Genomic DNA, 27015 nt, shown 5'->3' on the forward strand with positions numbered 1-27015 from the left:
GATGAGTTGGGTTTAGTAAGCGAACAAGAGAACAGACTCCCCAAAAGTTGGTATGGGATGACTGCTTTCTAGGAAGTCTTCATGTTCCCACTTGGACTCTTGGGGTTTCATTAAGTCAATGGAAAATCCTCTTTTATTTCACTGGATGGTGGATCTACAAAAGCTTTCTTCAGAACCAGATCTCTTGCCCTGGCTCATTTTGTACACATTCCTGGTCCTGGATTTCCCCAAGCTGGGTCTTCTGGGGAGGAGGCATGTGTAAACTCTTAGCAAACAGATTCACGACAAAGACATTTAATTCCTCTGATGTTCAAAGGCATTTTCATTCATTCTCTTATTCTGGGCTTGCTTGTTCCTGCAGCTCCTCCATGAGGATCTCAGTACTTTCCACCCAAGATGAGCTGGGGGATGTGAGCTGAAAAGACCAAGCGTTTCACAGGAATGCTCCACACCACTCAGCACAGAGCTCTATAACAGCCCAGCCATCACCTATGTAGCTGGAAACGTACCATCCCAATTTTATTCAGCCAAGTGGTATTTCTGCGCAACTAAGATTAAACAGCCTGAGCTCTCACTTGATTACATACAGAAGGCAGGGTAGAGATTTACACCTTACAGACTAACTAAAACAGAGATGTATAGCATGAGGTTTTGCAAGTCCAAGCTCGTTTCATCAGATGCTTTGAAAGGACATGCACAAAGCAGTGTATCAAATAGAGCGATCTGATTATAAAAGACGATAAAAGGAGGGAGGGGGGGGCAGTGTTGGGATGAAAGGGTCACAAAAACGAATCCAGGTAATGGGATTAAAATCTATAGTCTTTGTTTAGTCCCTGAAATGACTGCAGCTTTCTATGTTTCTAGATAAATTGTTAGCTTCCCCACAACCTTTACTAGATGGAAGGATCCCCTCGTGGATAAGACTGGACCTTCTGCCAATCTTCTGGTCTCATCTATTTATATAGAAAGCTAATTAGTGTGGAGCCTGTTCTTACCAGATGGACAGATCCCTGACCTCCACCCATGGTTTTTAGATGGTGCTGAAATCTAAATGCCCAACATGCTGGAGACAGCTAGGGACACAGTGGACTGAACTCAGAGAAGCCAGTCTTAAAAGAAAGATGTCAAGGTCTGCTTTTTCACTGGAAGCGAGCGAGGAATGAGGGACCAGCCGGCAGCTATCCTGGAGTGACGCACAATTGTTTGCCTACCACCTATGGGGGGAAACGCTGTTTCTTGTTTCTGGCCAAAAGGAAAGAAAGGCCAAAAAGAACAAAACAAAACAAAACAAAGAAGTAAAAAATAAGGAAATTGGTTTCACTGGAGGTAAAGAACCATGTAATCCATCCACATTTCAAATTTGCGGAGACAGTACTGTGAGAAAAGAAAGCTATCGTGTCTTCCCTACTGAGCCAAATCTTCTACACTTCAGAAATGCTGCTGTTTAGCAGAAACTGGCAGATGAAACTATGTGGAACAAATAAGGCCACTGGCTGGGATAATTTAGTGTCATATTTAATGTGAACTGCTTTGCCTTTTTACTGAATACTAAATTTACACCTCTTAAAACATTACACCTGTTTTAAAGAACTGAAAGATAAAAGGAAAAAAAATTAGAAGAAAATAAAAGCTTTGTCCCAAAATAAAACCCCCCAAAATAAAAAAATACATATAATGGACCGAAGCACCCAGGAGCAAGGCATTTGTCCTTTATTAGCTCTAAATCACAGCCTGCTGAAACACAATCAAGTGTCAAACAAATCCTTAGCTCCCAGAAAGCGTCAGAAAATTTCATGATGTTTTCAAAAAGACGGAGACGCCATTCAGTCTAAAAATGTTCTTCTGGTGCACAAAGACAGCTGCACCACTTGTTCCAGATGCAATCAGTTATATTTCCAGGGAAGGAAAAAAAAATCCCAGCTTAAATGCACACTGCCTGCAAGGGATGTTTGCTACAGGGCCCTTCTTATTTATGGCATGTGCACATGACTACAATTCTTTGAAATTAAGATAATGGACAGACGATTCTATTTATAAGCATTTAGAAGACAGAGATTCTAATGGACCCTCCATTTACAATGGAGACTACTACAGGATCTACCAGAGATTGTGATGTACAGAGTTAACCAATACCTTATTTCGATTAGGGAGAGGCAGTGAGGAAGTGTGTGGCCAGGAAAACGAGGACCTCTCGTGTCCAGTCCTCATTGCTCTCCTGCCCCTGCTGCAGCAGATTGTTCAGGGCAAAGATCAGGCTTATAAGTCACCTGTGTACCTGCGCAACCTAGCCTCCACACCCCTTTTCTCTCTTTCCTCCTCCCTTTCTCTTTTCTCCCTTCCTTTTCCTTTCCCGCTTCCTTTCCCTCTACTCCCCCCAGCCCACTGGATGTGGTCATCTTCGCTTGTGAAGTACAAACAACATTTCTATTAGTTGACTACGCAAAACGATCAGTGCTTTTAGTGAGGCAAACTGTTCATTTTTGTCTTCATAGCTTAGCTGCCAGTCTCAATGCAGTCCCAAGGGTGCTGAAAACAGCGCTCCTTTTCTAGTAGAATTTCAATGAGGGACTCAAAGCACAAACTATTCCCATGACCTCGGAAGCATCAAAAACTGGAATAAACTTGCAACATTTTTCTACAGGCCCTAATTAAGAGTCCAGGAAGCAGAAGGAAGATGCCATAGTAAGTTCCCCCTTTCTGCCCATGTAAAGGGAATGGCATAAATAAAAAAAAACCCCCAAAAAACAAGTAAACCACCACATACTGCACCCTTCTCAAGATAAGCACAGGACAGTGACTCATGCTTTTCCTGTATTCCTGGCAGCACTACTCTTACACCAGGCACTTGTCTCTTAGGACACCTGCTTATAGATAAAGGCATTGAGGCATAGAACAAAGCAACCCATCCAATACTCTACAGCAGTAAGCCATGTCAAGGCCAGGATCAGAGCTCAAGGATGTTGGCTGCCAGTGCTGGTTCAGATAATCTCTCCCCTCTGAGATAGCACAACAACACTGTTTGCAGGAACTCATTCAAGTACCGCAATATTTTTAAGGGCTATATTTAAATTAGACTAATCAGGCTTAGCCGACACTACTTGCACAAGTGTTCTTAACAGAACCCGAGACATGCCGAGGGACGTAGCTCTGACTAATGGTCTGCACGCAGGCTGTCTGCCAGCCCTCATCTGCACAGACCTGGCTCTTTTTCAGACAACAGATTTTTCTTTCTATATCACTGATGCGGTGTTGGTGCCATGGGGGAGGAAGCCATCGTCTCCCTAATCTGAACCCACAGCTCTGCCACTGACTAGCTTCAGAAGAGGTCATGTCCTTTCTCTGCGCAGTAGGTCAGTCCTCTGCAAACCAGATATAACGCTTACTGTTTCCTCCCTCTCGCATTGAGGACAGCGCAGTGCCTGTGGAGTACTCTGAAGCTCTTGTAGCAACTTCTTGGTCTTATCAGATGCAATTTAGATTTGTGAAAGGCAGTGTTGTGTCTGAAGGAAGCTACACCAACTGGATCAATGCCAGAAGGCAGCAGATCGCCTGAACAAAGTACCTTTTCTTGCCCATCTCCCAGAAAAGGTAAGGCATGTACTGCATTGGGTAGGATCAAACTGGCTGGGAACATCCTAAACACATTAAAAGGTTGAATTCTCCCACAGAGAAAAAGGCAACTGACAGCATCCTTCTCCCCTGAAGGAGACAAGTGCTTACCCTAAAGACAACTTTGGGGAATCTGCACTCAAATATTGATCAAGCTGTAAACAACCTTCTCCACGTAAGTCAGAGAACATCAGGCGTAACCAGGTTATTTCCTCTTTTCCCCACACTCGCTGCTGCTCACTATGAGAAGAGAAGAGAGCCTGTTCTACTGCTTCCAGTGCCACTGCTTCAAAAGATGACTGCTACTGGATGCAAGAATTTAAAATCCCCTTAAGAAAGAAGTGCTGCTACTTGGAGGAAAAAGAGATCTAGGATGTCCACTGTGTAATGGCCTATGATGTACCCTGCATAGCCAAATGGCTCCTGTTGCCATGCTTAAAATTACTCTCACAAATTCAGTAATGTGTATGACATGGGGAGGGAGAAAAGGGAGAGGAAGAGGACTCAAAATAGATTCTATCAATGGTGTTGTTTCACTGTGTAGGTCAATGTGGCACGTGCCAGCCTCCTACTCCAAAGTGGAGGTTCCTGCGGTCAAAAAGAGAATAAATATAAAGTACAAATGTTATAAAGTTGGATGAAGTCCAGGCCAGAGATAAATGGTTTGGACTCTTATGGAAGTTTCTGGATCAAGATCAGTCGAGATGAAAATGTCAGGATTGATTCATTACAGAACATGATGCAACTGGTCTTCTCCATGTCCTCTAGAAGCTAATTATTCCCTTTGTAAAGAGAAGGCATCCCCACTCAGCAATATTCTGTCTATAGAAGATGGGTATTATATACTCTCTTATTAAGGGCTGTTCTTCCTATGCCACACTTAAATTCCCAGAGGTTATAATTTACCCATTTTACAGAACTGATGAATGTCAGATCAGTGAAAGTCAGATTACATCACCTTTTCCATCCACCATGGCAATTTACACCATGCCAGGATATGGGCTCTGGACTAGTGGATTTATACTATATAAAAGTAGCCCCCAAGAAAGATGACCAAAAAAAGGTCTTTGTTTTCCACAGAGAACAAAGGGCTGTGGTTTTGTTGATTAGAAATTGATGATTGGTGCTGCAAAGCTTGGCTTGTATAATAGCAGGGACAACTCACCATACACGTAAAAGAGATAAAAAAAATCTGCTAACCAAACTTCCCAAGACTGAAAGCAAGAAATGGTTCCTAATGCAGAACCATGAGCTTTGGAGCAAGTCTAGCTGGCATCGATTTGCTCATGAAACGTTGAATTATTTCATATGGGAGAGGAGAGAGGAAAAAAAATACAGGCTATTCAGTAGAAAAGTACTATGTGCAACTCACCTTAACTTCAATGAAGTCTGGCTTGCCAAGGGACACCAATTCAGCATATGCTTTGAGTTCATCCACATTCCAAGCTTTGACCAGCGTCAGCCTGTACACTGTACGTTGTTGCTGAAAATGAGGAAATAACAATTCAGTGACAATTACTATGTACTCTCTAGCTAGGAGCTGATATTGCCTCCTTTCAAATGACCAAAACAAAAAAAATACCCTGGAGTGGTAGTTCAAGTACAGAGAAATTTCTTGTAAAAAACAACTTTACTCGTTCTTTCTGGACAGCCGCTAGGTCACTCCTTCTGCATGAGCCACTGTTAGTCTAGACTGACTGGCTCTAACTTTCCGCTCCAAATGAAATGTGACTTTTACTTTTTTTTTTTTAAATGGTAGCATTTACTAACCAGACCCAGCAGGTGTCAAGAAAGTGTATACCCCCTCGGCATACAACTTTCACCATTAGTTACAGCATGGATGTTTTCACTTCATCCACGTGGATCATCTGGCCTCAACAACTATTAGAGAGGAAGAACTAGATTGATGAGCTATTGGTCTACTGCAGGCTGATGATTCTGACAGTGAATTCATGTTCAGTGCAGCTGTGGAAGAAGGTTCTCCTGTGATCAGTTATGCAGAACGTTTTATTGGAAACAAAAGGGACCATTAAAATTGCTACCAAAATATATTAGAAGCATCTTGTTCACAATACAGCCCATAAACATTGTGCTGTAAAAACATTAAGAATAACGCTCATAATTAGAAGAGCACTATCCATCCATCGTTCGCATGCTACTCCTGCACACATCTAGCTGGATTTCTTCCTGGCACCATCTCATTCCAATAGGCTATTCTCAATAAAAAGTGGACCAGTTTATCCGAACGCTCAGATTTCCCACTGCCCTAGTCAGTTTTTCTAGAATGCCCACAGTTAACTACAGGGATTCTCCCAACAATACACAGTATTGCCTCTCCTAAGAGTAGGTTTGTTCAAGCGGCTTCCTACTTTCTCATGGCAAGCTCAATCATGCAGCCACTAGCATCAAAGATCCCAAACTTTCTGTACAGAGGAAATCAGTTAAACGTGGAATAAAACAAAGCTTTTCCTTTTTTTAAAAAACAACTCACTTCACCCCCACTTCATCATTCACCAAATTCCAAACAATCTGGAGGAATTAAATGTTATTTATAGAGCAATTTGGCAACAAAATTATGAGGGTTTTTTTTAATTAACTCATTTTACATCCTTGGCACACAGTAGATTGTAAAACATTACAGGAGTACTGGCTTTTTAGGGGGGAAAAATACTGCAACAAATCCATGGCAACCTAAGACTTCACACTTGTCATCAGGCTGTACACCAGGGCCAAAATTTCACTGCAACAGCAAGCACTGAAATCAGATTCTTCTGCTTGAAAAACATCAGCTCTTTTCCACCTGAGGCCAGAGACTCACTTCTAGGTCCCGGCCATAGACAGTTTATGGCACGAGTTCACTAGCCACTTGGATACCGTTTGGTATAGACCAGCGCTGCTCAACCTTTTGGCCTCAAAGGTTGGATGAGTGGCACAGGGCCAATACCCATCTCGGTGGGGTCAGCACCTGGATCAGATGCAACCTGAAACCCACCTCACGCAACCCAGATCCAGCCCCTTTCAAGCCATGTCTTACTGCCTAAATTATTTTTAAGTAAAGAAGATAACCACATCTAAAAATTGTGCACCTAACCTTAAAAAGTTGCTTGAACCCTTCAGAATCTTTGACAAAATACACCTCAGTGAGGACCCTGTATATACAGAGTCCATAAGTGTTTAATGGGGAAACGGCAGAGGCAGCTTGTAAAAAAGGAAAAGAAACTTAGGATGAATATTCCTCTTACAGGAATCCCTTAAGCAAATTAGATGACCAAGTCGCCAAATTCTAGATTAGTCATAATGCTAGAAACTCAAACATATATCTTTGTTAAATTATCTTAAATGCTAGGACATCAATTGTTTTTGGGGGTGATTTTTGTTTTGTTTTTTAAGTTGTATCACTTTTAAAAACACTGATCCATGCAATAAGTATTTCAGCACTTCAAAAAAGAAAAAAATGGTTTCTAAGCCCCAAATTTGATATTGCCGTATTTAAAATGCCTTGTCTCCACCTGACTTGTCTGTTAATATTCTTGATATAGTAGGGAACAGGAGAATGAAGGAGCTTGTGTTGTCACTGAACTGTCACAAGTAAAGTTCAATATGAGAGATAGCAACATGGTCATGAAATCAACAACTGATTACTAAAAAGAGGAATAATAATGGAAATGTAAAAGAATAATGCATCATTTACCAGAAATTAAAGGAAAGGAAAGCCAAAGAATTAAAAAAACAAAAACTTCAGTACAATCTAAAATACCTGCATGGCTGGGGGGGTTTTGTAGCAGTTAGATAGCAATTAATCCAGAAATGGGTCCCCAAGGTCTGAAAAGTAAATACGCAGCGCTTCAAAATAAATGTTAACTAATATTATGTCTCTTAATAATCCTTAATGGAAGTCTGTTGAGGCAAAGAACATTGAAAGGGCTGAGACACCTTAGACTGAAAAAATGGATTTCAAACACAGCCAGCAAACTGTGGATGAATTCAAAGTAAAAATTTTTTAAAGCATTTCACTATTTAATTCTAGAATGCCTTATAAAGAACTGGGCCCAAAACACTCCTGTGATTTGCAGAAAAAAAATGCAGTATGTTCATTACATATATATACACAAAGCAATGTCCCGTAGCTGAAAGGAAGTGCTGACAGCTCAGGAGATAAAATTTACAGCATAAAACCAAACATTTTCACATTACACTTGTATCCTAAGCTATCTTTTTGGAGTGCACTGTACATTGCCACCCTGTTTTCACCACTTTTAGAAAGAACCTTGTGAAACACCACTAAAATAGTCTCTTGAAGCCTATCAGGCTTATAACACCATCCAGTAGAAACTGGGTAAATGTTCACTTGTAGCAGAGAGACAGACAGGGAAAAAAAGCACTCTTAAATGATGATAAAGATTAAAGGAGACCTACATAGAGTTTTATGAAGAGAACTAAATACTGTTTTTTTATAGTCGCCACATTTTTTAATTTCAATTGGGAGAAAAACTGTGATGTCAATGCAGACTTTCTTCTATAATAATGAAGAACTGCACAGAATAGTGGTTTGGTTTCTTGCCATCTTAAATCTCAATTAGTACTTTCAAAAGTGCAAACTTAGTCCATCTTTATAAGTCTGAATTTTAACTTTAGGCACTTACTGAAAATGAAGTGGCTACAAACATATTAACAGGTCTTTTTTAAAAAAGAAGTGAGCTAACTGATGGTTAATAAGGTGATGGACAATGCATACTGACTGCAGTTAACTGAACTATCACAAAAATATATTATCTAATCGTTCTTGGTTCAGAGAGAAGCAAGCAAAGAACACTAAACTATGGCCCAAAGGAACAGGGAGAAAAGTTAACGAGCACCAAGAATTAATATTGCAACTGCAGTAACATCGTTTCAAAGAGCAATATTCCTCACGTTTACTCTGAACGAAGAAGAGACTAATACCTCTCACCACTTAAAGAAAAAAATATTGTATTTTAAAAAACTTTCACTCAAAATGACTAAGGACTCAAAACTGCAATGAATAACAGGAGAGCAATCCTGACATACAATCACTAGCACTAACAACACATTATATTTGTATCAGGATACCATCTATACCAGGGTGGGCAATTATTTGGGCTGGAGGACCACTTAAGGAGTTTTGGTGAGCTGTTGCAGGCTCGGGGGCGGGGGAAAGGAGGGGAAGAGGGAATTGATTGCATCCAGCCCCAGGCCATCGGCCCCACATCTACTGCTGGGGGCACCAGACTGAGTGGGCAAAGTCTCCACGGACAGTGGCCTGAGACACCTTCAAGCAGGGTGCACGCTCAGCAGGGTGGATAGGATCAGGTCGCAGGTGGGTGAGGGAACAGCCTCCAGGAACAAGACAAGTGGATGGGGTCTGGAGCACAGGGCGGTGACAGCGAGGAGCCAGGGCCCGGGTCACAGCTGCAATCTGCTCCCTGCACATCCCAGCAACAGGCACGGATTTCACAGTCAGGGATGTGCAGGGAGATCACGGCTCTGCCCTCAGCCCCAGGCCCCACTGACCTGTCCCACTCCTGGATGCTTTCCCTGCCCACCCGCAGCCCTACCCCGTCTGCCCGGCTGAGTGCACCCTGCTCACAGGGGTTCCAGGCTAGTCTCCAGGAAGACCACCCCCAACCCGGCTGCCTCCTTGCCCACCCTCTGCCACCGCAACAGCGGGTGTGGGGTGGACTGTCAGCCGGGCAGAGGAAGCTCCCACTGCTGGGAAGCTGAGTCCAGCCACTGCACCACCACACACCTAGGGGTGGTGGGACCAACTGGACTACCCCCCGCGCCTGGGCTGGATGGGGCCAAGAGACCTGCCACAAGCCAGATAAAATCTCTTCATAGTTTCATAGTTAGTAAGGTCAGAAGGGACCTGAGCAGATCATCAAGTCCAACCCCCTCCCATGGCAGGAAAGAGTACCGGGGTCAAACGACCCCAGCAAGGTGATTGTCAAGCCTTATCTTAAAGACCCCCAGGGTAGGAGACAGCACCACTTCGCTTGGAAGTTGGTTGGAGGGCCATATTTTGCCCATCCCTGACCTATGAGGTCTCATGAGATACTCCCTCCTCCCCCCAACTCCCATAGCCAACACTGAAACAGAATATCAATTTAAACCTTAAGAGCTTACAAACTAAATTATAAGAGGGTGGGTCTACATGAGACACTTTACTATGCCATAGCACAATGGTGACGGTGCCACGGTGGTCAACAATGGCCTGGAGCCCAACAGAGTGAAAGCCCCTCTAGCTGTAGTAGAGGTGGTCCCCATGGGGCAGGCAGGTGATGGCAATGTGTGTCCCATCCCAGGCCCAATGCACTGGGGGAGTCCCAGGGCATGAAATCCCGCCACCACCTCCACGGGGTCATGCACACGGAGCACAGCGTGCTCCAGCATGTCCCGGAGGGCATGTCACACCTCCAAGACAGCCTCCCCAGTGGTGGCCTTGCCCACACCAAAGAGGTGGTCCATGTAGCAAAAGCTGGCAGGCATGGCCAGCTTCAGCAGGGCAATGGCAACCGGGTGTCCATGGGGAGAGGCTGCTGCATGGTGGTGTCCTGCCACTCCAGATGCAGGTGGAGCTGCTCGAGAAAGTCCAGGAAGGTGGCCCAGGTCATGCAAAATGCCTCCAGCCACTGCTCGTTTTCCCAGGTGGCCTGGACAATGTGCAGCCACCAGTCATGGCTGGCCCAGTGGACCCAAAGGCAGCAGAGCTGGAGGCCCAGGAAGGTGCAGATGGGCCTGGCACTGGTATGCAGAAACACATCGTTGGCAACCCTGCTGGGCTCTGGCCAGCAGGACAGGGTCCAGGCAGCAGCAGCCCTGGGATGGCGCAGTTCAGCCGGGCAGGCGGTCGTTGCACCTGCCCAGGAGCATTTACTCGCAAGTAGTTTACTCACAAGTAAACTGGACCCACATCAAATGCACATGTAGACACACCCAAAGTGTATTTTAAAAAGTCAGTACTGTAAGTATTACGTGCCTCATTCATGGTAATCATAGTCACTGGTATAAAACAGACAGTTAAATATTAAAATAACCCAGGTGAGTAGCAAAAATAGGCATGGAGGTGCATGTTTTATTTAAAAAATTAAAAAATAAAAGCTAATTCTAATTCCTCCAGGATTCAATGGCACATGGAAAAGCGCATTTTAACACTGTTATTGGAACTAGCCCAATCTGACAAAGCCTGTCTAAAACCACATGCTCTTCTTCTAAACAGGCTTCCTCCAAAACAGACAACACTAAATCAAGAAATGAAACACTACAGATATTGTTTCGAGGAAGATGACACAAACATGTCACTTCGTGAAAGAAAAAATAGATGACAATTAATAGCTGACTTGTTCCAGCACCACAACAAATGACTTCTGTCCAGGGTGATTTTAGAAGAGCAGAGGGCAGCATACAATTCTGCACTGTGAAAATACCCATTCTTAACAATAAAAAGCAGCAGCATTCATGCAGACCATTTCTTAATCTGGTTTTAAACGTCAAAAGAGAACACAAAATCAGTAACGGCACCAGAAAGCACATTTTGCTCTCAAAGGGGCATACTTCTAGAAGGGAGGGGTAAAAACCCTAGCTCCCAACGTCAGGAGGTTATAATCAGGGTAGATTAGAAAACCAGCAATTCACATCTTAATGAAGAGCTGGGAGAGCAGACTGAGAGAAGAGCAGTCAAGTACACCAGAGCAATCCATTCAAAGCCAGAAAAGTCAGAACAATTTTAAAATCAATATTAAAAAGCAGAAAGAGTTCAGAAGAGGAGCTATGTGTTGCAGCATCTGTTCAAAATGAGGCATATTCTTGGTAAAATCCAAATGGGTACTCCCAGAAACAAAATCTATCCTCAACAAAACAAAAGCGTTCATCAGCCATTCAGAACTATTTTCCTGATTGATGGCTTCAGATTGGGAAGTCTCACTTAAAAGAAGGACCCACTCCTCTCGAAACCAGAATAAGCAAGTTCTGCAGGATTTTGTTGTTTATCCTAAAAAAAAATGCTTAGAAAAAAGCCCAGTGAAGTTTTGGTTCCAGCATCACTAAGAAAACTTCTCTAGATTGGTTTCATTTTAGTTTGAAAAGAATATATACGCCAAGTGGTTCCTTCCTCAACAGAGTGGTCTCTTTGCACAATGCCAGCAGATATATTTCACGCCATTATTCTAGTTTTTGACATGTCAATGGGGCTTTGTTGCTAAACAGGCTCAGATCTATCTAGTTTATACTTCCTAGGCAATATAACATGAAAGATAGCTGTTTATACCCGAGTATTTGAGCCGTTTAACACTCTCATGATTATAAAAGCTAAATATAAAGGTTTAGACTTCTAAAATGCCCATGTCACTTTTGAAAACTGAGACTCAGGATCCCAAAATAATTTACATATCTTTAAAAATACCTATCTCTACATAGGTCAGGGGTGGGCAAAATGTGGCCCGTGGGCCAGATGCAGCCCACCAGGTCATTCTGTCTGGCCCACGGGGCCCCTAAAAAATTTAGAAAATGAGTATTTATCTGCTCCTAGCTGCCTGTCATTTGGCCCTTGATGACTTGCCAAAACTCAGTAAGCGGCTCTCCACCCAAAATAAATGCCCGCCCCTGAGAAAGGCATGGGGAACCCCAACCCTGTTAACTACATACAGAAGAAGGGTTGGAGGGGAAAACTCTGGTACCTGGCAGGGACAGACGGCTGCAGCAGACAGCAGCAACACAAACTCACACCTCAAGGTCTGAGGTTGCTAAGAAGGTCTGTAGGGCAAGAAAAGCCAAACAGTTTTTAGGCTGAGCAGGAATATCTGGGTCCATTTTCAGGTGCAGCGAACATGTGACCAAATCTCGGAGTTGGAGCTAGCAGTTCATACCTGCAGGTGGCAGGGGATGGAGCAGAAGACAGAGTGGGCTGACAGTGACAAGAAGGTACCCCGGGAATGATCAAGGCAGCTTCTTATGATGGTAACAACCGTTATGGCCTTGAAGAGACTGCAGTTGCATTATAACAGAGGATCCTGGTTTCCTCCGTTAAAAAAAACAAAACAAAACAAAAATCACAAATTCTCTGATTTTTTTTTAAACACGATTCCGTGATTAAAATACCCCCAAAATCGGCATTTTTCCATGACTAAAATGTAACACCACTCTGTGTGTGTGTGTGTGTGTGCGCGCACGCGCGCACATGTGTGCCTGTGTGCATGTGCATGCACGCGCATAGGTGGAATACAATGTTTTATTGATATATATTTACAATTTTAAAGTGGCCTAGAGGGAAGAGGGAAGGTCTGGGCAGCCTCCACTTCTGCAAAAAAAAAAAAAAAAATTCCTGCCCAAGCATATGTGTTGAAAATCTGGGTGACCCTCCAGAAGGATCAATGGTTGCCGACAATTTTAAAGCAAGTTAAAAGCCTATCAAATTCTAAATACCTATATGTTTTGGTGTTTGATTTTGGAGGGGGGGTTTATCATTGAAAATCAGAGCTCCCCTTTCCCCCTTTGCTCACCAGGACGCGGGTTCAGCTGTAGCAGTCATCCCTCGCCTGCTCTGTGGCACTGAACAGCCCTGATATGCCAGTGCCCTGCCTGTACCCATACCGCTGTCCCTTGCTCCCAACCCACAGCCCCCCACTCCCACCCAGCCTGGCTGGTGCTCTTCACTCCCAGCCCACCTCTCCAGACCTGCTGTTGCCCCTTACTCCCAACCCACTGTCCCCCGTCCCTGCTAGTGCCCCTCACTCCCAACCCACAGTCCCTCTGCGCCTGTCCTGCTGGTGCCCCTCACCCCTGACCCACTGCCTCCGCTGGTGCCCCTCACTCCTGACAGACAGTCCCCCTTGCGCCCAGGTCCCAGCCCCCCAGGCTGTAGGGAAGAGAGTGTGTGGGTATAGGCAACACCACAGGTAATGCATCGGCAGAGCATGGAGAGGCACATGTCCCCCAGATTTCTGTGCCCACAGCAGAGCATGGGGTTGCAGCCTGGCCAGACTGACACTGGTCAGGAGCTGCATCTGCAGCTCCATGGGAGGCACCCAGTGTGGGAGGGAGTGCCACACCACCATGGCCACCAAGGTGAGGTGCCCCCTGCCCACCCAGCGGCAGCAGGGGGGAGCAACTTGCCACTGCCACCAGGAACCCTGCACCAGCTGCACTGCCATGATCGCCAAGGTGAGGTGCAGCAGCAACGGCAGCAGAGCTGTGCCTCCCTGCTGCTCCTGGGCGGGCAGAGAGCATCTCAGCTTGGCAGCCATGGCAGTGCAGCACTCCCAGAAGCAGTGAGAGCACCGAGCCTCCCCATCCTGTGCCTGCTGGGCCACACAGCCAGCACGCCAGTCTGGCAGGCTGCAGTCCCAAGCCTCACACCCTGCTGCAGGCACAGAAGTTTGGGGGGCACATACCCCCCCCATACCACTCCACACATTGCCCTTGCCCCACCCCCCCACATCAGCTATGCCCCCAGCATAGACTTACCTGCTCTGCAACACGCTGCCTGGCTGCATTGCTTGCCAAGTGCATGTGTGCATACACACATGGATGTAGCCCCTTGCCTCTGATGGGCCTCCTCCCACTCCCCCAGCCCCAAGCAGCCCCTTGCAGGCTAGAAGTCTGCCAGCCTGCAAGGGAAAATCTGCAGTTTCCCAGGTTTTCTCCTTTTAAGGGGGGAAATCTGCTGTTTTCTCCTTTTAAGAGGAAAATCTGCAATTTTCTGCGGGAAATGGAATATGCAGGTCCCTGGTTATAACGAAATGGTTAATCCTTTGTGTTCTGGTTTTTTCCTGTATATTTTAGCTTAAGACTGGTGAACCAGGTGCGGCTATAGGGGAGGTCTGGAGGCCACAGGGCACGATGTCAAGGGTACCTCTGTGCTTGTGAGACCAGCTTTTGGCAGGGCAGAGTCCAAGGCAATGGACCTGGACTATGGCTATTGGGGTGGCAGGAGGCCACAAATAGAGCCCCTAATGCATAACTAGGACCCTTTCAAAACGACATACACCCAGGGAAGTTTCGACAGAGTCGACCGGACAGGAAAAGGGAGGGAGTAACCCCCTAGGGCAGGACCAAGAAGAAAAGACACCGAAGAAGAGACCTTCCCAGACTCCATTAGCAACGAAAACCAAATGCAGTGTATTTCTAAAATATTGTTTGCATGGAGTGGCACAAGTCCTAAACATCAAAAGAAGTTAAATCAATAGAAAAGCACTGCTAAGTTCTAACACAAGTGCAGAGCCAGAGAGATGTGAAGATGCTGCAGTAATGTTGTGGTGCTGCTCCATCTAGAGCAAAGCAACTTCCCTTTAACCCCCAACCTAACACCTCAATTAAAGACGCAGTGGAGAGAACAGCTTCACTAGAGGTGGTAAATGAACAAAGAGCCCAGCATATGAAAGAACCCTTACTGTAAACAGAGCACATCTTCATTATGTGCAAAACAAAAGCAGATCTGCCTATAAATATATCACCTTTGTATGTGCAGTATTTTAACACCCACAACAGAGCAAAATAGTTGCTTCTGATCCATCTGCAGAAGACCTCACACACTATACCCGTCTCTTTTTGCCAGGTAAGTTGAAAAAGAGCAAAGGCTAAGTTCACAAGACTTGACCTCCTAGTAGTTTCATTCTCCTTCTTAGCCATCTTCATAGTCTCAGTGAAACTATGCTCCTCCTAGGGTATCACACTACAGCCATCTTTTCTTAAAGGTAGCAAACATGATTACCAGACAAGCTTTTCTGGAAGTCTTAAGTACTAGTCAGTCCATTTAATCAAGCTTAAAACAGCGTTTGATCAGGGACCCTGCCAAAAAACCACAAGCCTACTTGACAGATACCAGATGACAAACTATTCCCCAAGGTTCTTAGAAACTTCTCTACCACGCAGAGGACCAAACATGCAAATATTAGTAGCACATTGAAATGTATGCTCTTTGTTCCCTTCTTTTACCAAATGAATCATATACTGATCAGCCCATACTTTTCCAGTAATTCCAAAATCCAAATACATTGATTAAAAGGTTTTGTAAAACACCAACAACGAGCCTTAATGGAAAGCAACAATTTCTTCTTAGATTATTGTTAACCTCTAATTATTTCCTCAAAAACATTTTACCTTCTTATTGGCAAGACCAGAAATTCAGGGAAATGATTTTTTATGGTTATAAAAATATATCAGTAAGTAGGTCAGGGGTCCAAAAGAGAGAGAGATAAAACCCCTTTTGTTCCAGGAGACTGGTAATCAGATTCACAACAGAAATAAGGTCAAGTGGCTGGATATATGATTGGCATTTATATGGCTATTCAAGACAGACGCACAATCTTACCATGATTGTCCAATGCAATTACAGTTTCACTCTTAAACTGCCAGAATTTTCCTCTTCCTATAACATTCACCTGAATCACAAAGCCAAATTATCCAAGCTTTCTTATCCCTCAGACAAACCCTACCTGGGAGACAGTGTTCCCTTCATTATTTGTCGTTCCAGAACCTGTTAATACAGGTTTCACATGTCAGCTTGACAAAGTACTCCTGTCTTGCTTCAATAGCCAAGAGGGATTAGTTATTTTTATCATTTCTTTTTAATTCCCTCTTCCTCAATATTCATCTTTTTGTAGATCCAGTGTCATTATTCTTCATAAAACATCTCAGGTCTAATCTTGGACCACGAGGGATGGGTTTGTCCTAAGTATTCCTAAGCAGAGTGGCTGGACTAATGCACAAGTTCATTTATAGACAAGCAAAACAATTTCCCATTGAAAGGGGGGTTGGGGCCATGCTGTACATTATGCAAAGCAACATCAGAGCTTTAGGCTTCAGGCTGAGCATCTGCAGTCCTCTCCAACTTCAGTGAAACCTGCAGGAGATCCAAGAATGGGCCTGGATCCCGACTGCCTTGTGTGCATCTGTGCAGAGTACAAGCGCTAAGAAATCACTATCAAGTCCCCACACCTTAACACCAGTAATCGGTGTTACCAGGGGACCAGAAGCACGGCTGCCAGTGGCCACAGCCCTCAGGCACAAACCAGGCTTTTGCACATTTAGTCCTGACCTTCCCCAAACCACCAGATACGACGAGGCAACCACTTCACCTTTTTCACAAGGAGAAGCAAACCGGCACGAGGCAAAGTAAGAGAGATGCCTGCAGAGATTTCCGTTTCCCAAGCCTGTCATATTCATATGTTTTTTACTGTGAAAGGGCATGACCAGCCCTTTAGTCAGCCATGTGCCAATTTAATTTTCTCCTTTCTTAAAGTAGAAAATCTTTGGGGAAAATGAATTGAATGTATTCATGAGTCAGCAACTGAGCCAGACTGCTAAGTACTGAGTACAACAACACATATCAGATTTTTATTACTTAGCTGAAAGCAAGTTCTTTGGAACAGCTTCCCTGATAGGGATTGTTTATATTTAAAAAAAAAAAAAAAAAAAAAAGATATTTATTCGCATGATACTAGGAATAATTCATGTTCTGCAAATAGTAGAATTAAAACAACAGGTAACAAAATTGCATGCGTCAGTGGAAAGACTGTGTTGCTTAATGGAAGAAAAAAGGCTTATGAGAAAAGAAATTATGTGGACACTGAAAGGTGTGGGGGTAAAAAAATCCCCAGAAACCCAAAAAACCCACACTTTACCAGAATTCACCATCCAGCACAAGGTGGCAAAGGCCTGCAGCAAGGCAGCAGCCCTAGATTTCAGGAGGGCAGACTTCAATGAGCTAAGGAGAATAGTCAGGGAAGCACTGAGGTCCCGGAGGGAAGGGAAGCCAGGTGTCCAAGAAGAGTGGTAGCTCCTTAAGGAGACAATCCTCCAAGCCCAAAGGGAAGTAATCCCAACATGGATCAAAGGGAGAAGGAGAGCGCACAAGCCCCCATGGCTCACCAAAAGCATCCGGGAATGTCTCCTAGCTAAAAGGGAGGCGCGCACCCAACGGCAGGGAGGGGCCATCCCCAGGGAGGACCAGCCTGCGGTTGCTGCGGGGGGGTCAGGAAGGCCCAGGCAGACATGGGACTGGGACTAGCTTCCTGGATGAAGCACAACAAGAAGTCCTTTTTTAAATACAGAGGGGGCAAAAAGAAGGTACTGGGGAACGTGGGGCCCCTGCAAGACATGCTAGGAAATTTGGTCATCACACCAGACAACAAAGCCAACATATTTAATGATTTCTTTGCCTCCATTTTCCTGAGCAGGGACCAGAAGAGCCACCCCCCTCTGGGCCCCCCTCAGGCCCCAGGGGAGGCGCACCTAGGCCAAGGGTCAGGGAGGAACTAGTCAGGGAGCGTCTGGAGGGACTGGACGTATTCGAGTCAGCCGGTCCGGACAATCTCCACCCCCGAGTGCTGAGGGAATTGGCTGAGGTCATTGCAGGGCCCCTGGCACGGCTTTACGAGCGCTCGTGGTGCTCTGCTGTGGTGCCAGAGGACTGGAAGAGGGCCAATGTGGTTCCCACCTTCAAGAAGGGGAGGAAGTAGGACCCGGGAAACTAGAGGCCAGTTAGTCTTACCTCAGTCCTGGGCAAACTTTTTGAGAGAATTATCCTGGCGCATGTCCACGAGGGGCCAGCGCGGGGGGTTATGCCTAGGGGCAACCAACACGGGTTCATTAGTGGCAGGTCCTGTCAGACCAACCTGGCGGCCTTCTACGACCAGGCCACCAAATCCTTAGACGCAGGGGCAGCAGTGGACATCGTCTTCCTGGACTTCCGGAAGGCCTTCGACACTGTCTCTCACCCCGTTCCCATTGAGAAACTGGGGGCTGTGGTGTCGACACCCACACAGTCAGATGGGTCGCCAACTGGCTGGAGCGCCGCACCCAGAGAGTGGTGGTGGATGGGTCGTGTTCGGCCTGGAGAGACGTGGGCAGTGGGGTCACCCAGGGCTCGGTCCTCAGGCCTGCACTGTTCAACATCTTCATCAGCGACTTGGACGAGGGGGTAAAAAGCACCCTGTTCAAATTCACAGATGATACTAAGATGTGGGGGGATGGGGGCACATTAGAAGGAAGGAATAGGCTACAATCAGACCTAGACAGGTTACAGGGGTGGGTGGTTGAGAACAGGATGGGATTCAACACAGACAAGTGCAAGGTGATGCACCTGGGGAGGAAGACCCAGCACCATACCTACAGGCTGGGGAACTCCCTTCTCATCAGGGCAGAGGCAGAGGCAGAAAAGGATCTTGGAGTCGTCATTGATGCCAAGATGAACACGGGCCGGCAGCGTGGGGATGCAGTCAGGAAGGCCAACTGCACCTTGTCATGCATCCAGATGCATCTCGAGCAGGTCCAAGAAGGTGATCCTCCCCCTCTATGCGGCACTGGTCAGGCCGCACTTGGAGTACCGTGTCCCGTTCTGGGCGCCGCACTTCAGGAGGGACGTGGACAACAGGGAGAGGGTGGCCACTCGCATGATCAGGGGGCAGCAGGGCAGGCCCTATGAGGACAAGCTATGGGACCTGAACCTGCTCAGCCTCCACAAGAGAAGGCTGAGGGGGGGTCTAGTGGCCTGTTACAAACTAGTCAGAGGGGACCAGCAGGCACGGGGGGAGTCCCTGTTCCCCCAAGCGCTACCAGGAGTGACTAGAAATAACGGTCACAAGCTGGAAGAGGGTAGATTTAGGCTAGATATCAGGAGGCGCTACTTCACTGTCAGGGCAGCTAGGATCTGGAACCAACTTCCAAGAGAAGTGGTGCTGGCTCCTACCCTGGGGGTCTTTAAAGGAGGCTAGATGAACACCTTGCTGGGGTCGTTTGACCCCAGTACTCTTTCCTGCCATGGCAGAGGGTCGGACTCGATAATCTGCTCAGGTCCCTTCCGACCCTACTAACTATGAAACTATTAGTTCAACCCGGCTCCACAGCATCTATGTATATCAGGTGCTTCAGCAGAGCTTTTTGGCACTTTTATCTAAAGCTAATTCAATCTGCTATTAGATCAGGGGTGGGCAAAATGCGGCCCGGGGGCTGGATGCAGCCTGCCAGGCCATTCTATCCCACCTGCGGGGCCCCTAAAAATTTAGAAAATTAATATTTATCTGCCCCCAGCTGCCTCAATGCGGCCCTCAATGGCTTGCCAAAACTCAGTAAGCGGCCCTCTGCCCAAAATAATTGCCCGCCCTTGCATTAGATAAAACTGCCATAAAAGCCTTGCTGAAGCCCCCAGTCTATTCAGATGAATTCCACAATCTGGGTCCAACTAATGCAAAGCCTCTACATGCCCCTGCACTGAGCCCAGCACATGCCCAAGAAAGTTTAAAGTAAAGCATCATTTTGTTTTGTTTTTTTTAAGTCTGTAAAAGCAGCCTAAATGGAAATGATTATTGCCTCCATCCCATTTTGCAGATACTTGTAGGTGTCCAATTATGAATAGGGAGCTATTGCTGAAACTAACTCTCCCATTTCACTGATATTTCTGACTCCCTGACAAAAGCCTCCACTGATTTTACACTGTATTTCCAGAGGCTTTTTATTTGACCAATGCTAGCTAATTAAAATATAGAGCAGCTTGGATTCCTACATGTGTCTAAAGTGTTAAAGCCTGCGTTTCATTTCTGATGCCCTTGGCAGGTCCTTTATTACAAATGTGGTAGCAGTAATAAGATGACCTTTTGGAGTGCCAGCCCCCCTGAAGTTAGAAAAGAGATGGTTTCCAAGAGCCAAATTCTGATAGAGCAGCTCAAGCTGAGCACCACCTTATTCAACATGGAAATCCAAAGTAAAGGCATTCTTCAGTAATCCCTTGTCGTAGGGGTTTGCTGTAAACATCCTTGTATCTTATGCAACAGGAGGCATAAAAACCTAAAGGATAAACAGAGAATCTTACACAAAAACAAAATATCAAAAGTCAAAAAATAAATCCCAGATTTCAGAAGCTTCTGAACTATTAGAGCGTAAAGCAATGCCAGCGTTTTAGAAGAGAAAAATTCTTTGCTTAGAGTCTGGTTGTCCATATTGGCCTCTTTCCCAATTCACTACAATATCCCAGTTTCCAAGCTCTGCAAGTTACCATCCCAAGGCAGCCGAGCCACTGGATTTTTTGTTTTGGTTTTCTTTACAAGTAATAAGTGAGAAATCATCAAGTAAAAAGTTGCCAAGTAATAACTCATCATAGAAAGAGACAGAGTGGCCTTAAAAGTGATTCTGATTAGCACCTAGAGCCATAGTGTCTTGTGCAACCAAAACCCTCCTGCCCTTAGCAAAAGGGGATGGATAACTCCATTCTGACTCATTTATCAGCAGTTTAATAATTCTACTACTTTGCAAATTAGACAGCTTTCCTCCTAAGAGGATCATTCTAATCATTTTCCAAAGTTCTCTGGCACAGATTTGCAAAGCAAAGTTTTCTTTCAAAAGTAAACTCAAGAAGCATGCACCAAAAAGGTTTTTTACTTCTTTTCTTTAAAGCATCTTACACCATCATTAAAACCACAACAGAACAGGTTACCTGGTTACCTGCCGGTTACGTGACAGGCAAAACCCTTATTAGAATGACAATTTAAAGCGATTTAGGTTTTCTATTCATTGCTAAAACAGGGAAGAATTTCTTACCACAGGCTAATTAACGCACATCAGCTACCCTCATGTAAAAAACTATAGTTCAGACTAGGTTCTTTAGTTTTACTGCACGGAAACTTAGTAAAATTACCTCTTACAGGGACTGAGTATGGATCATGAGATCAGCACCAAGTGCCTTTTCTCCACAACTATTCTCCTTTTACCTCATTGCTAAAAAGAACAAAAATCCACCCAGCACAACTGTAAGCAATGACGACAAAGCCACAGTTAAAGACTGACCCCAAAGACAGAATATCAAAGAGAACCTGCAACCTTTCCTTTAAAAAAAGTTATATAAAAATGTCTCCAAAAACAGATATTCCATAAATGCAAACCATTCCTGCACTATTCTGGTCCAAGAGGTCAGGAAAGAAAATTAACTAGAAACTAAATGTGGGCACAGACAGGCATACAAGAATATTGTTTTAAGGCAAGAGAGGGGCCAATCACTTGGGAATATGCTAATCTAATATAAGAAAACTGTTTCACCCGTCTGCTCTTCACCCCAAATAACAAAAGCTAATATTCAGTAATCTACCTCCAAATGAAAAAGTTAGACCATGGTAAATACATACGCACCTGCACTCACCACTGCTACTTCTATCTTTCAAAGCAGTGGGTACATCTACATGAGACATATACTGCTGAGTTGCCTAATTAGCTCCCCAGTAAACATCTCAGCATCTATATGTGCAGCCCTATAAGGCTACAGGAAACCAATAACCTCTGCAGCAGGTTAGTACTTGTAACTACAAGTACTATCCTGCTGCGGAGTTTTTTTAGTGCACAGCAACACACGCATAGATGCTGACGGGGCCAGCTAGAGCACGAAGTTGCTTCAGTGCAGGGGTGCCTGCTGGCTAGCCCCACATTGAAGTACCCTCATGCCCCAGTCAGCCCCTTTGCAGTACATTGAGCTGGGTCAGACAGGGCTGCTCTGACCTGACTCAACATGGTGTATCCAGGCTGCACAGAGCCTGGGAGCAAAAAACTGTGGTGCAATATATGCCAGAGTTTATTGCTGCACATTAATATGCACGTGTAGATGCGCCCAGTACAGCCATTTCATCTGCCCATGCTCTCAGTGACAAACTGACTAAGGAGCTCATCTTGCAAAGGAGGCTACTCTACACAAAAGAGTTGTTTTAGCCAGAATAAAGACTGAACTGCACATCAGACTTTACATCCTTTCAGTGCCTGCCTTTCTGGAAACTAAAAGAAAACGTAGTGCTTTACTCCAAAAGTATAAAAGGTGAAGCGCACAAAAACCATGTCACACCTCTATGGTGTTAACATATTTACATTTTTATCACTGTTATCCATCTATTAATGTATGTACACGAATTCTAAAAAGGTGAAAGGGCTGCACTCCTGTGCTTCATATCTTGTTCTTAGATGAGAGTTAATTAACCCGATCATTTTAATGTCATCAATCAGCTTTTACTGGCCACCTTTAAAATCCTTCAAGTGAAATAAAAGCAATATTCTACTGAGAAGGTTACGGTGCTCCAGCCCAGCTCAGAGCACCATATTGAATTGAATACACCAAGGTCAATTCCCAAACTGGGATGTCAGTCTCTGAGAACATTCAAGCATATAAACTGTCCCAAAGACACATTTTACATTAAAGCATGAGCTCAAGTACTATATTAGATCGGAACCTAAAAAATATAGTAGATTAACTGGAATCTATGTATTTAGTTTACCCACCAGCAGAACACAAAACTTAACAATTTTCTGTAACCCTCTAGACTTACACAATCTCTTCACTATATGTTAAATATTCTCCTCACTTTAATCAAATAGAGAGAACTACTTTCAAAGCAGTAGTCTCTAGAAATAATAAAAGGCTTGTTTTTCAGCTTGAAAATGGTTTTGCTCAGCAAATCCACAGTCAGTTTCCTCCCCCATCTTCCACACACTTATCTTTATAAATCATTTAACAAATCTCCTTTGTTGACTAAGAACAAGTTTTATTTCTCAGCTAACTTTGGTGGACTGTCACATAAATTTCACACCCTGAAAATCAGCTGCAATGTTCCTGAAAATAAAATAGCACTAAGCCAACCTCTAGCATATCATCAACAAAAATATATCTCAAATTTATCATTAGACCAGAGTACAGCATAATATGCCGGTTCTATTTGGGAACTGGGTAAACTCAACATTAAATAAAGAAGGGCAGGTATTAGGAGCAGCAAGCGCATTGCTAACCTATAGCCCAATCCTGAAGTGCCATTACAACAAAATGCGATGGGGCATTGCCACATGAGCTAAAGGAGAATTCATAGGGAATCAGCATGAAATAAGGACCTCCTTAAAAACCACTGGCTTCACTCAAATTTAAAACAACAGGTATAAACACTTTGCAGGGGAAGCTTTTTGCCCACATAGTTGCTGGATCTCTTTACCAATGAAATACATCAATTGTCACTAGGGATGAATGCAGCAGCTGTTAGAACAGCAGGTGACAAACAGGAAATGACGATCCCGATACCCACTTCAAATTGCCTGAGCAACTTAGCTAGGCGAAAAGTAATTATCGGCAATGGAAACTGGCCAGTACATCAGTGCTCCCGACCAATCATGAAAAGAGCCTTGGGAATTTTAACAGAACTCAAACGCTTCAACACCTCAATTCAATTCTCATCTGTATGAAGAGCATCGGAGTGATGCGAGGACACTGGTTACACTCCCATGAAGGACCTTTAAAACCACCGTGAGAAGGAGACTTCTGCGTAAAGTTTAGGACTTTAAAGGAACATTTTTTTTAAACAATAAAAGTGACCAGTTTTAACAACTATGTTTAAAATGCTCAAAGGAAAATACTTCTGGAAAATGAGATTATCAAAGGCAACAAGACACAGACTAGGACCATAAAAGCCAAGGGAAAAACAGGCAGACAGGGTTCTTTGGGTGAATCTGATATCTTTTATTAGACCAACTTAGATAGTTGGAGAACAATTTTTAAACAAGCTTTCAGGCTCAAAATCCTTTTGTCAGTCTAAGGAAGTTTCAGCAGTTTCTAAATAGGACTTTAGACTCCTACATTAGATTCACACTCTACTCATAAGACCTCATCAAACTTTCATGAACCTCCACCAGTTCAGTCAGAAACCTGATTTCCCCAAAAACAGCTTGGGGGAATTTGGCATTTTTAAAGACAATCAGCACCCCTATTTATGTGCAACAAGTACAGACTCAGGAGCCAGAATGCAGGCTGCAGCGGCTGCATGTCTTAACCAAGAAAAATGTTTCAGCTCCATTTGGATTTTACATAGCTTTAACAGTGAAGTTTTTCTGATTGGGATTTTTTGGCCATTTTAAGGATCTCATTTAGTTGTTGTTTTGTGGGTTTTTCTGTTTGTTAACTGGGAACACTGAAGGGAAGTGTCACTCTGCATTTAAAAAAAAAATGCTATCTTGATGATGATCATGATCATAATGATGGTAGTGGCTTTTAAGATAGCACTACCTAGATAAAGAAAAACTAAGCAGCATTATGTTGGGAAGAAGAAATAGAAATGCCCCTCATTTGACTAAATGTTCACTCTGCAACACATAAAACTCACTGATAAAAGTAGCTAATAATACAAACAAGATATATGTGGGATTGATACCATATCAGCACGCTGAATGCATGCACAGACTACAATGTGATAAGTTCATATTGTGGTAAAAGAGTAGGAGTGACACCTGGCACCTCAGGAAAGCATCAAACCAGATATAACTAGCTTCAAGAGTGAAATGATGAAATCAGAGATTAATCTTCTTTAACAAATGTAATTACCTTATTTAAACAAAAAAATCACTAAAATCTCTTGCTTTGTAGAGTGCTAATGAATGTTTTTCTTTGGAGGCTGTCTTATCTAAAAATAGAAAAAGATTTTAAAAAAAAGACATGATTTGCTGCATTTCCTACCCATTTAATTTACTTAAAAAAATCAATGCAAATAAGCAACTTTCAAAAAAATACGTTTTATTGATTAAGAGTTCTTTTGAAGCCAACTGCCCTTGTAACATCCCTGCACTGCTCTTACGACTACCTTAGGTAACGGACATTATAAAAGACAAACAACCTTTAACATTTTTAAATCACCCACCTTGTTAAATACAGCAGTACCAGCAGATTGTGTAGGATATTACAAAAAAAAAAGTATGCAAGGCCAATGGTGTGGCAGTGGCAGTGCTGTGCCAGGTACTTTTAAAGACATGTAAAAAGGTAACATCTGGGCCACAAAGAGCTTTTACTACAGTCCAGTTAACCTGACGAACACCACGCACAAGAGTAAATAAAGTTGTATGTGAACATCTTTGCGGAAGCAGGCCCCTAAATTAAACAGAACTCTTTCATACCGTTACTTTGGCCCCTACCCCTATCCTGTGACGGGATGCAGTGGTGGTGCACTGCCTCCCAGCTTGCTCCATCACTAGCCCTAATCTCTCTGCAGTCATCAGGGGTTGCTGTTATGGAACCCCAGGGTTCTGCAGGACATGGTTTGAAAAACACTGCCGTCAGAGGTGGTAGGCTTCCCTCTGCTCCTGTACTGGCACTAGCACACTGCAGGGTTATACCAAAGAATACTTTCCCTGCAGTCTTTTGGAGAAGACTGATGCTGGAGCAGGAATACTCCCAACTGACTTCCATCCTAGCATTTAAGATCTCTGAGTGGGACCTATCCATGTACACAGCCTGAACAAGACAGACAGATGAAGTGCATGTTTGTAAAAGGTGGGGGGAACCATACCATAGAGCAGCTGAATTCAAGGAAAATGTTTCTCCTGTTCACTTCCAGTTTGCAGGAATTAAACCAAAGCTGCAGTGATTTTCCCCAATTCATTCACTAACTGCAGGTTAGGAGCAGGCAAAGTCAGTCGCTACACCAGATCAACTGACATACCCTCCCAGGTACTAAGTCCCACCACCCCTTAAACTGATATAATTACCATCTCTCTGTACCCTGGGTATTCCAAAGGGAATTAAGCATGGGTTGGGGAAATGGACCAACCACCCCATGGACCCACTACAGCTAGATAAGAGTCGATCCAGCAGACCATCCCTCCCTTAGCCCCCTCTGCACCCCCACTCCTCGAATGGATATGAATCCACTGCTGTGATGCACAATGAGTCTGACATCCTGTCAACAGCCCCCAGATCCCACCAGCATGGGGTTAGATTTTGCAGCAGTAATCCCTTTCATTGGGCTTTTTTAAGAAGCCAGTTTGCTCAAGCCAAAACCAGACTCACTTCCTCAGTGTCTTGTGCCAGTGTCTGTTATGCTTCCAAAGAAAACACACAGACATGAGGAGCCTACTCCACTTCTGAGAATTGAAATGTCTGCATACAATTAATTCCTATCCCATCCTGGAAACCCATAAATGCATCTCTCTTTGTAACACACCTTCATTTCAGCCTGAAGACTGTCACAAAGACAGCAAGGAGGAGGAGGAGGACAGTGTTCACATTTTGCATTTTCAGGGATTCAAGCAGGGTGGAACAGGATTGCACTTTGACGCGCCAAATGTATCTGCACCACCTTTTCCAGCTTTGTGAGTTTGCTATAAGCAGGTCTTGGGGAATTGACTTGGCAGCAGGAACAACAAGTGAATTTAGAGTATTTAGAACTTGATCACATGTTCATATTCCTGTGAAACTAGCAGGGGTCAGTTTCCCCTGCAAAACTGTATGCACAACATAAGACCCAACGTGCTACAAATCATCATCTTTGGGCACCTGTCTATACACACAGGTCCTGATCCACGAAATCCTTGTGGAGCCTTTTGTGTTCGCAATATAGGCCTAGCTGAAATCTAGACTCAGCACAATGAAGGCACCTACACAGTTGGTTGTGTACC

General features: G+C 44.3%; 1 protein-coding gene across 2 annotated transcripts in view; it reads right to left on the minus strand.

The window, feature by feature from the left end:
* The window catches only part of LOC149854125 (S-adenosyl-L-methionine-dependent tRNA 4-demethylwyosine synthase TYW1-like), a 133324-nt gene that overhangs the window by 28045 nt on the left and 78264 nt on the right, over positions 1–27015 (minus strand). For both annotated transcript variants that reach the window (XM_090025008.1, XM_090025007.1), the window contains exon 14: positions 4982–5092. In XM_090025008.1, coding sequence (XP_089881134.1) covers positions 4982–5092 — 111 coding nt within the window. The remainder of the gene's footprint in view (positions 1–4981; positions 5093–27015) is intronic.

This window comes from Crocodylus siamensis, chromosome 13 (genome assembly GCF_052110815.1).
Source record: "Crocodylus siamensis isolate JL-2025a chromosome 13, ASM5211081v1, whole genome shotgun sequence".
Taxonomy (NCBI): domain Eukaryota; kingdom Metazoa; phylum Chordata; order Crocodylia; family Crocodylidae; genus Crocodylus; species Crocodylus siamensis.